An 11,576-nucleotide genomic window follows, 5' to 3' on the forward strand; every position below is an offset into this window, starting at 1 on the left:
TGAATTAAATTTTTTTAAATATATAATCTAAGTGCTGATATACACATGCATGTACATACATATATACATATACTCTGTGCCCAAAAAATAAGGTGACATTGTATTTTGAAAATTCTTTATTTATTCTTCCAAATCAATTTCATCCCCTTCAAAGTAATCCCCTCCTGATGCAATGCACTTATGCCAACGGATTTTCCAATCTTCGAAACACTGGTTGTAGTCACTTTCCGGGATGGCTTTGAGTTCCGTCTTCGCTGCGGCTTGAATATCCTCTATCGTATAAAAACGGTGTCCCCGGAGCGGTCTTTTGAGCTTGGCGAACAGCCAGAAGTCGCACGGCGCCAGATCAGGTGAGTACGGTGGTTGCGGAACGATATGGGTTGAGTTTTTGGCGAAATGATCACGAATTACGAGGGCAGTATGGGATGGTGCATTATCGTGGTGTAAAAACCAAGAATTGTCTTTCCACAATTCCGTCCTTTTTAGGTGGATAGCGTTACGCAAACGACGCATAACGTTCAAATAATATTCCTTGTTGACTGTTTGACCGGTTGGAAGGAATTCATAATGCACAATACGCAGATAATCGAAGAAAACAATCAACATGACCTTGATTTTTGAGCGACTTTGGCGCGATTTTTTGGTCTCGGCTCTCTTTTGGCACGATTGATCGGTTGTTTCGGGTTCGTAAGCTTAGATCCAAGTCTCATCGCCAGTTATAATGCGTTTCATGAGATGCTGGTAGTCGGAAAGCATCGTTTCACACACTTCAACGCGACGCCTTTTTTTCAAAAAAATTCAATGTTTTCGGTACCAGTCGAGATTTGACGCGCTTGAGGCCCAAAACATCCTTCAAAATGGTATTGGCTGAGCCTTTCGATATGCCAACTCAATCAGCAAGGTCTCTAGTTGTTAATCGACGGTCTTTCAACACCAAATCTTTGATTTGTTGAACGTGAGCTTCGTCGGTTGAGGTTGATGGTCGCCCCTCGACGCGTTCACGGCCGGCTTGGAACTCACTTTACCACTTGTAAACATTTTTTTAGACATAGCCTCATCACCAAAGGCTTTCTGCACTCTCCTCAACGTATCCGCAGCAGAAAATTGATTCCGTAAACAAAATTTAATGCAAATTCTTTGTTCAACAAATTTCGACATCGCAAAAACGAAAAACTCACTTTTAGCAGTTCACAAAATGACACGTATCTCTAACACTAATGAATATTTTGACATGAAATTCGACATAAATGTGACTGACAGTACTACCAATCTAAAAAAAAAAAAATAGTTCTCCAAATCCTTCGACGCGCGCAGTTTAAATTCAATGTCACCTTATTTTTTGGGCACAATACCGGTCCCACTATTAAAGCATTATTTAAAAACTATTAATAGCTGAAAATTTCAAGAAATAATCGAATATTATCGAATGAATAAATGAAAGGGCTCATAGTAACATTTATGCCAAAATCCACAGACAAAAAAGATGTTAACTATTTTATTTTATAACCCAGTACAAATCGGTTAATAAACTGTCAACAATGGAACAACAATTAGACATCCCACATTTCGACTATTTTGTACTTCCCTGAAATGGCGATTTTTATGGGGGAGTAGTGATACAATAATTTTTTTTATTTTTTTTATGAAACTGTTAAAATCCATTTCTAAAAACTAACGGTACATCAATGTGTGACATTTGAAGAATACCTTGTTTAATTCTCATGTTGTAATATTAAAAAATACGGCAATGGCAGAAATTACTCCGAAATGTATATGTACATATGTATATGTAGTGTGTACATATACAAAACAAAAAAAAATTAAAAAGCAACTAGGTAGGTACATACTCAAATGTGTGGGAACAGATAAGTCAGTAAGCAGCATGGTATAGACTCTACCGTGGTAAGCAATTTGACTTGACGGTGGTGAAACATGTGCCATGGATAATAGCGAGAGTCTCGTATCATATTATCCATGCATGTGCCCTCTGAAAAATTAATTCCTTTTGAATTTATGCCTATTGACATTTTATATTACGTAGACCTTTACAGGAAACAAATCAATTGTAAAAAAAATATGATTATATTTTCGATTGATATCTAACAAATACTTGTTAAAAAGATATTATTTTAAAACAAGTAAATACACACACACAAATGAAATCGAGCACAAAGGTTGAAAGAAATAAATGACAAATTGCATATGAGCGCTAGGCGCCAAAATACCCCAAATTAAATATAATAAAATAAATTAATTTTAAGTTAGTGCATTTGTATGTACATACATATGTACATCCGCATGCTTGCAAGTAATATGTAATGTTTAGAACGAAAATATGATGTCCAAATGGGATTATTAAATAAATACAAGTGTCTTACATAAAAGTGTTGACAAATATCTTAAAAGCTGCTTACGGAAAATCTGACGTTTTCATAATTTAGACACAAATTGTCGTTAATAGCTGCATACTCATCGGGGCATACTAGAGTGGTGGTTAATCAACAAATTACATAGCAGGAAGAAGGAGCATGCTACTCATGACAACGAAGACAAGGATGCCCATATTAAAAACGTACAAGGGAGAAACATTATGCAAACATGTGAGATCTGTCTGACTCTTTACAAATGCGAATATTAACTTACCATTTCCATAGTTTAAAAAAATATAACGTAACACTTTTGCCAATTAGTTGAGTTTATTGCATTCTAATTGTCAGTAATATATGCACAAATGGCGCAATCTATGCATTATATTATTCCGATTAGCAGCGAATTTTAAATTCAATAGTCTACAAGTTGTGGTTCGTTCACAATTTTTAAAACAGAATTTTAGCATTATATCATGTTTGTTCAATTAATAATTCACTCCAAACACATACAAACAAAGGATAACCAAATGAAAAAATAATTCATTTCAATATTGAAATTAAATAGAGTACTTTGAAATAGGTTCACATTACGGTTGAACAATATTAACTCAAAATGTTAATATGTATTTATTTGCCAGCATAGTTTATGCCAGTGGAGAAGAGGGGCGTCATTTTTTTAGCCTTTTTATTCTTTTTACCACCAGCGCTTGCTGTCGCGGTAACAGCTTGCTTCTTTTGTGTTATAGCCATGGCAAGAACATCACCTAAATCTGTACGCATTGGTGTTGTGAAACCAATGTTTTCGGCTAAATAGCCATCAAGCGATTCACATTCACTAGAGCGACCAGAACTTATGGTGCGATTGGTAACGGCTGTGTTGGCCACAAAAGGTTTTGAAGTGGATATATTTTTACCCCAAGTTGATAATTCCTGATACATGTTATTGCTGCTGCTGACAGGCGATGCCAATGTCGGCCAGTATTCTTTTACGTTTGGCGATTCTCCAACTACAGCTACAGTTGAATAAGTTGCTTGAGTTTTTGTCTTGGGTAATGCAATTGGGTTGCTGGTGTTGTTATCCGCAGTAGCGCTGCTGCCGGGAAGTGCCTCTTCAAAGCCCCACTAAGAAAAACGGTTATGATAAGAAAATTAATATTTTAATCATGCTATAGGTAGGAAATATAAACATATTTCTTACTGTTGGAAACTCTTGTGCGGATGATAAGTTCAAATTTGCTGTGCTAGCAATCAGTTTTCCCATTTGACGATCATTAATTTCGTTTATGTGCTTTTCGCGTCGACGTTCTTCGCGTTCGCGACGCTGGCGTTCTTTCTTGCGCATAAAAATATCGTCTAAATGCATTTTGTAATAAAAGTTTAGTATATTTATAATTTCAATAATGTGATTATTTTGGCATACCTTTGAATAGACGTAGTATCTCATTAGATACAAATGGTGGTTGCATATCGACCTCAATAACTGCAAACTGAGCTGTTAGTGGTAAATGACCGAGGCAAGTAAATTTACGGCGGTGTTCTTCATCCATTGAGTGATACTCCTTTTGCAATACACGTGCATTAATTACCAAAGGAGCGTGTTCTAATGCACCATAACATGCTTGTAGCATTTTTACATTTAAAGGATGCAAAAAAATATTTTGCCCATCCACAGATTGGTAAAAATAATAATATTTTGTATGAATGTCTTCATTATCCACGGAGGATAGCGCCAGACTACTAGTATTTAGCGAATTATCATCATTGCTAATGATGCTTTCAGTACCTAATACATCAACATCTTCATAATTTTCATTTTCTTCATTAAGCTTATTGGCAGCTTTATTTGAATGTTCTTCTATATCCTCTTTCATTTCTTCAACTTTCTCTCGTCGTTCCTTTTGCAAGTCCAAAGCTTGCTGTATGAAAATGTATTCTGGACTGGTTGGATCTTGGCCAGCAACCAATTCACGTTGCTCACGATCAATTATATTTAAAATGTCACTGCGATTGGCAATTAAGAATTTTGAAAAACTTTTTGAATCATTTTCGGCTGAAATCAATGGATAGCTATTCATAGCATTTTGATGAGTATTAGCATCATATTTCTCAATCATCATGCAACCTTTTTTGCGACGCATCAAATGGAACGTAATTTCATCGCCAATACTGAACTGACGTTGTTGTTCAATCGTAGTACTTTTCAAATCAGCTGTATGTATAGCTTCATAGCAAATAGGACATTTGCGCCAAGTCTTATCACTTAGCGCTAAATAATGTAAAATACATGGCCAGCAATATGCGTGACCACAACGAGTTAATTTCGCTGCAATAGGTGGATATAAGCAAATGGGACATTGCGGCTCCTCTTCAGTTTGAATATTAATTTGTTCAATAAGATTCCAATCGATTAAATTGTCAGGCGATGAATAGACACTCATATTAATACCAGATTTCACAACAAATTGAAAACTAGAATAAGAAATTTGCATTGTATGACAATTTAAAGTTTTTAAGAAATAACTCACTTAGCTTGTAAGAATTGCTCTTTATTATAACGATGGCGTTTACTCCCGTTACTGGCTCCATGTCGCTTTGTGGCCACAGTTGAACCACTACCACCGTTCCGGCCAAAAACGTTAAAACTAAAAGCGTTGTCAGCGTCACGCGGAGCGTAATGAAAATTGAGCAGATGATTCAAATTCTGCTTTTTGCTCCCTGGTGCGTACACAGAGTTCAATTCGTAGTCCGCATATTGCTGAGACTTTTTTTTGGTCAATGCACCGGTCACCACCGGCTCTACTACCGTGGCTAATCCGGTGCTGGTAGCAGAAACATCTTCAGTCGCGCATGTAAGATTGTCTTCGATAATGAAAGCTTCATTGCTGTTGCTAACATTGCTACCGGTACCGCCGCCACGTTGACGTGGTCGTTTATCGACATTTGGTCGCGCTTTAACTGAAGAGTACTGCTTCGAATTCCGCTGCGAATCGTTACGAGTTGTTGACGGTTGTTCTCGACGTCGGGAATTACGAGGTAAACACTTATTGACTTGTAAATCTAAAAATAAATATCATATAATAATTTCGTAAGGCTAACAGAAATATTTTTTTACCTGAAGACGATTTGCGTAGTGAGGAATCAATTGGTTGACACGCCTTTGAGCGTGCAAAAATGTTTTGAGGTTTTTTGTTCTCCATTGTTATTAAAAAATATTTTAGATGAAGCGCAGCTAGTAGCTGGGTAAAGATGGTTTGGAAACTTGAAATTAAAGGAATTCCTTGACAGCGAACTGTAGTTTATGAAAATTTCTCCAGATGGAGTTTTATGCACTTTATTAATTTTTAGGCGAGACATTTTTACTGAGCCATGATTTTAACTACAAAATACACGAAAAAATAGTCGCGTATATAAGTGAATGCACGAAGTATTTTTTTTTTTTTTTTTGCAAAAACGAGGAGAAGACTCGTAGGCGAGTAGACCTAGTACATCAGTGGATGACGTCGTCAATTTTTTATGACTTCAGCAACCGTTTTCGGCCTACTTTAGCACAAAGTCTTAGTTTTATCGCACTAATATATTAGCTATTGAATTATTAAATTTATATGTATGTATAAATTTTATGGTAAATATTGTGATAAGAAGGTATCCAAAATCTCTGAAAACTTCAGCTTTTTGCTATTCGGGAACAAAAAGTAAAGCCAGCGAACGACGTCGTGCCAACAATTTTATTACTCGTTAAATACAAAACAAAACAACGAGTACAATTTGACAATGACTGAACATCATGTGTTTGTCAATTAGACTTTTGTGTTTTGCCTAAAGATTAAAAAAGACAACCAAATTAATTTTAAGGAACTTATAAATAATTGATTTTGAGATGCATCTATTAATTGTAATATAAAAAATATGTATACACATATGCAGGTAATCGTCTGAAAAATTATAAATATATGCAACCCTACAAAAACATATGATCCCACTATATTGAAATAAATAATAAATAAAACATGACAGTTGTTATCACTTCGTACTTTGAACAATTTACCACTAGTAATTCTATATTTTTTATAAAAAGAAAGGAATGATACAAGGTCGTAAGTTAATTGGAAAAAATCCATTAGATTTTCGAAATGCTCGAGCACGCCAACCTGAAATTGTACGATCTGTTCAAAAAGATGCCAAATACACAGAAGAACTAACAGAAGATTTCTCGGATCTCCTGCGTTTAACCGGCTCTCGCAGTTGGATAAAATACAACCAACTATGTAAACTCTTTGCCGAAATCAGTTATCATGGATTTGCGTCAATTAGTAATTTACAAACACTTGGTGAGGAATACACTGGTATTATTCAAGTTGATAGTGCATATATGCACATTCCATCCCGTTTGGTATGTGGTGAATATACCCTTTTAAACACTACTCTTTAATAATGAATAATTGCAGTTACAACTAGTTGCAATCATACTGGAATTCGGTGGAGACGCTTTATTTGTTCGAATTTTAGAAAAACTTGAAAAATACATCAAAGATAATGAGGAAATTGTACCGGATGCAAAGGAAAAACTACTAAGGGTGCTACGAATATTGTATTTCTCTCCACAATATATAAAGGCCTTACATAAATCATTATTTTATGTGCGTTCCGGTAAATACCAAATGTCCAAACGTTTTACTGGCTTAAATTACGTCCTAATACGCCACTGGTTACAACCAGAATTTTCATTATATGGATATAAAATACTTGGAGTTATAACATTTCTACAAGTAACTGTGTCATTAATAATAAATGCATACGAATATTGGAAAGAACATAAAAGAAAAAAGTTAGAGAATATAAACAGCTCTTCTAGAAGGTTAATCAACACAGAGAGAAATGCAAATTCCGAAAAGTCTGAGGCGCCACAGTGCATCCTTTGCCTTGATTCACGTACTAATACGACCTTGACGCCATGTGGACATTTATTTTGTTGGAATTGTATACTTGATTGGCTGGATGAACGTGATGAATGCCCTTTGTGCAGAGAAAAGCTAAAGAAGTCCAATGTAATACCTTTACAAAACTATTTATAAAGCTTAATTGTATCGAAGTTGGTATAGGGTATTTTTTGTCATATGAATTAATAAGAAATGGTATTTGTAAGATTTTAAAATAAAAATTTCACCAAGGTTCAGTGTTCCCAGCGTTCCATAGTCTTCTAAAAAAAACATTTCCTGACTTGTTCGTAACAGGCTACCCGAAATTTTTGAAGATGTTTTTTTTTTTTGGTATATATGTATGTATCAATAGGCCGTTACGAAAAATAAACAAAATTTCACTGTACAAAATATTTGAGATTTAAGAAAAGTGCTCTAACGCCATTAGTTTTATTTACGAATGAGGGGTTAATGACAACATTAAAAGAATTCGACCCCAAAACGGAAAACGAAAAAAATTATACATCAGGTGGCAACATACCTTTGAGTATTTTGTTTTCTTTGTTTTCACCAGACATCGCAATAGTTGCACTGTTGCAGCTGAACTAAATATTTTCACTACTTGTGAGGTAATTAATATAATTTAGATAAAAAATGTTATTAAACATTTCGCTTTTGAATATTAAACAAATCGTTTATTAATTTGTTTCTGCATTATTATTCCATAGGCGCTGATGAAGAAAACATAAGGATTACTTGTGCAGCGCCTCTATAACATTTGACGAAATCATAAAGTTAGCTGAAAATAAACAACAAATTGAGTTTTTTTTAACAAAAACAAAAAAGTTTATCTGCATATTTTTGAGTACATCTATATATAATATTTAGTTTTGTCTTGTCACCAAGATTAGCATAAAAAACTTTGAAGTAGTTAGTTTCAGGAATGGGTAATAATATTGTGTATGAAATTGACGAAGATGACTTCGATGATGAGGATGTGGACGATATGCTTGGTGAACAATTGAGTTTGGCCGTTGGTACTGTAATGAGTCAACTGGAGCGTCTGGAACGTCTAAATCCCTTGGAAAGACCAACAGCGCGAATGCCTGTGATACGAAAGAAACCAGATTTGCGAACCTTTCGCGTAAGTTGGTACCATATAAGAGTCACATAGTGGTTTTATGATTGTATTTATGTTACAGCACACCATGTTGTACAAAGAAATAAAAGCGTTGTGTGCTTTACCAGCAAACAGCAATCGTCCCAGTGATCGTTGGTCGTTGACTCGTGGTTTGTTTAAACGGGAGAATGGGATAGCCGCTCATCCAGCCGGATCATTTACACCTAATCAGCAACGTCGCATTGCAAATCTATTTGTGCCTAATAACAAGGACCAGCGTTTGATGTCATTGGAAGCCAAGGTTTTCATTTGCAAATTTAATAAAGATGGAAGTAAATTGATTACTGCTTGCCAAGGTATTTTTTTCTTATAAACGTACATATATAAAAATATATTAATGCAATTTCTATGCATATGATTGTGCATTCTTTTATATCTTAGATTCAGTGATTCGCGTTTTTGATTCTTCAAAGGGCACATACCATCGCATAAACCGTATCGTAACGGATATATGTAACTGGAGTATTTTGGATGTAGACTTTAGTCCCTGCGGGCAATACTTAGCATATTCTACATGGTCAGATGCTTGTGAGTTTCAACTAAATATATTTGTTTGACTTATTTTAAATCAATTTATTTCCCTCAGTTTTTGTTTTACCCGTAAATAGTGACGGGAAAGATATGCAGTCTTTCAATTTAAATGCCGAACAATCACGCGCCGGTATATTCTCACTACGATTTTCCCCATGTGGTCAACATATAATCGGCGGGAGTAATAATTCCTTAATTTATGTAGTCGATCGTGAGACACATGCTGTACGAATGATAAATACACAACGAACTCACAAAGACGATATAAATGCTGTTAGTTTTGTAAGCGATCAAGATTCAAATATATTTGTTTCTGGCTGCAATAATGGCGTGTTAAAGTTGTGGGATTTACGGTGTGCTGGTAGCAGTGCCCGCGGAAGAAGCGGTTCAGGTGGTAGTTACAATAATAACAGAAATAGCTGCACTAGCGTCAGACATATGCCAGTGGGCATATTCAAAGGCCACTTGGATGGCATTACTTACATCGACCCACGCAACGATGGGCATTACTTATTAACTAATTCCAAAGATCAAAGCATAAAAATTTGGGACATGAGAATGACAAGTCCCAACAACAAATTAAATAAAGTAATACTGCCACTTATTCCATGGGATTACCGTTGGGATACAGTACCACGTGAATGTCAGTATTCTATCGACATTTTGCTAAATGAATATGGTTGTAAGCTTGAATTTATTTTTAGATTACAATCCAAAAGCAACGTTGGAGGGAGATGTAAGCGTGATGACCTATCGTGGTCATCGTGTTACCAAGAGTTTATTGCGAGCGAAATTCTCCCCAGCTTTACAAACGGGACAGCGCTACATATACACTGGCTGTGGCACAGGCAGAATTATAAGTAAGTTTTCATAGGCTTAACAAAAATACATAATTTTTGTTGTTGTTGCAGCGGCAGAGTTCTGACGACTTTGCAGTCCTCCGCCAGATTAAATTCGGGTCCGTTCCGGTTACGTTGACCCGACTGTTATGGGAACGGAAGACATGACTCTTCAAATATTTCCACTTTTATGTTCATGTTCCTCCATTTAAAAAATCTAACCCATATAAAAATTCTTATATATTTATTGTTACATTTTCAGTATACGATGTGTTGACAGGGCAAATAAAAGAGGCTATTGAAGGACATAAAGATATTGTGCGTGATTTGTCATGGCATCCTGTTCGTTCAGAAATTGTATCTGGATCGGTGGGTTGAGCAATTGCTTCTATATAAGTAATAGCAGTATTTAATAAAAATTAATATACATATGTAGTGGGACTCTCATGTCAACCTGAACACCTTTAAACATAATCCTTTACTGAAACGGCCAAGTTCTGGTTCAGGTTATCAAGGCTCCTTAAGACGCTCCCTCCGTATAGCGCATCAAAACGGTGACTTAGACGATGAGGCTGATGAAGATGAGGTAAATAACGCCAATTTGAAATATTATATTATGACTAAAATAACCTACCATATATGCGTGCTTTTAAATCCTAGCCCGAGCAGTCATGGTAGCAGTCTGCGACATATACATACACTACATTTTTGCCTGAAGAAACTTAAATAATGGAAAGGTGTACGAAAATCAGCATCAGCATATGTATCACAGATATATCTAAACATAAACATTAATACTTTTGACTTTAAACCAGTACATAAATACACATCCATGCGTATATATTTATATATAATTCAGTTAGTTTGTACTCTTATTTTTAAGTGTTGTATGACTTAAAATCATTTTACGTAGAAACATGTAAATATGTAATGTTATGCCAATAGGTGATCTAACTACTTTAAATTAGTGTTCTGTAGCAGTCAAAATTTAACTTCTAATTTTCACTTAGCTGTGAAAATGCGATAGTGCTCTTTGACTGCCACTCTAATTAGGTCTACAACGTTTTGTAACACAACCTAATTGAACAAGTTTAAATTTAATAAAAATGGATTTACTCAGGCCTATAATTAATTTTCATTATTTTCTTAATTGTAACATGTAAAACAGGAACATTTCGTGGTACGAACTGCATTGTACTGTGGCAGCGAGTCGTAAGTTAACCCTTGCCTACTTAGTAGCATGTTACGACCAAAATTTTGGTATGTTTTGATTACAATTAATCTATCCACTAATCTAGGCACTCACTAATCTAGTATGTCCTCACTATGCTGTTGGAGAAGTTTTTGATATTAAAACATTCATATCGTTTAAAATTTGTTAGAAGAAAACATTGTAATGTCGTATTTTGTTATAAAAGTCGTTTGAATATTTTCCAGTCTCTAAGATTAATACCTAAAACAAAATACTAAACCTAACTGTTCTTCATCTATCGCACTTCCTCAATTTTTGAAAGCCTTCGAATTACCTTGAAAAATTATATGCAAATAACTTAGGCGGAAAACGCTTTAAACTTCTGAATTCTGATCTAAAACGGTTATAAGACAGATATAAAAATACTCTTAACTTCGAAATTTGGTATATATGTATACAGTAATTAACTATTTATCAAAAAAAAAAAATCGAAAAATTATTTTGAAATCCTACTTCCTTCAGGCATGAGAGCTAGGAAAAAGCGATCAA

General features: G+C 35.1%; 3 protein-coding genes across 3 annotated transcripts; 2 read left to right on the plus strand and 1 right to left on the minus strand.

The window, feature by feature from the left end:
• Window positions 1–2,676: 2,676 nt before the first annotated feature.
• Window positions 2,677–6,101, minus strand: LOC120776360 (RING finger protein 10). Its single transcript, XM_040106935.1, has 5 exons — window positions 5,482–6,101; window positions 4,895–5,426; window positions 3,790–4,838; window positions 3,568–3,722; window positions 2,677–3,491 (listed from the first exon to the last, which is right to left on the minus strand). Exons 1-5 carry the CDS (start codon window positions 5,564–5,566, stop codon window positions 2,997–2,999), a joined length of 2,316 nt encoding a protein of 771 aa, XP_039962869.1. The 5' UTR covers window positions 5,567–6,101; the 3' UTR covers window positions 2,677–2,996.
• Window positions 6,102–6,265: 164 nt separating this feature from the next.
• On the plus strand, window positions 6,266–7,611 carry LOC120776362 (peroxisome biogenesis factor 10). Its single transcript, XM_040106937.1, has 3 exons — window positions 6,266–6,293; window positions 6,445–6,759; window positions 6,815–7,611. Exons 1-3 carry the CDS (start codon window positions 6,276–6,278, stop codon window positions 7,439–7,441), a joined length of 960 nt encoding a protein of 319 aa, XP_039962871.1. The 5' UTR covers window positions 6,266–6,275; the 3' UTR covers window positions 7,442–7,611.
• Window positions 7,612–7,823: 212 nt separating this feature from the next.
• Window positions 7,824–10,967, plus strand: LOC120776361 (DDB1- and CUL4-associated factor 11). Its single transcript, XM_040106936.1, has 9 exons — window positions 7,824–7,914; window positions 8,014–8,429; window positions 8,488–8,761; window positions 8,847–8,993; window positions 9,052–9,639; window positions 9,701–9,856; window positions 10,098–10,204; window positions 10,272–10,421; window positions 10,496–10,967. The coding sequence occupies exons 2-9, from the start codon at window positions 8,229–8,231 to the stop codon at window positions 10,511–10,513; spliced, it is 1,641 nt and encodes a 546-aa protein (XP_039962870.1). The 5' UTR covers window positions 7,824–7,914; window positions 8,014–8,228; the 3' UTR covers window positions 10,514–10,967.
• The last annotated feature ends 609 nt before the right edge of the window (window positions 10,968–11,576 follow it).

Source organism: Bactrocera tryoni, chromosome 5 (genome assembly GCF_016617805.1).
Source record: "Bactrocera tryoni isolate S06 chromosome 5, CSIRO_BtryS06_freeze2, whole genome shotgun sequence".
NCBI lineage: Eukaryota > Metazoa > Arthropoda > Insecta > Diptera > Tephritidae > Bactrocera > Bactrocera tryoni.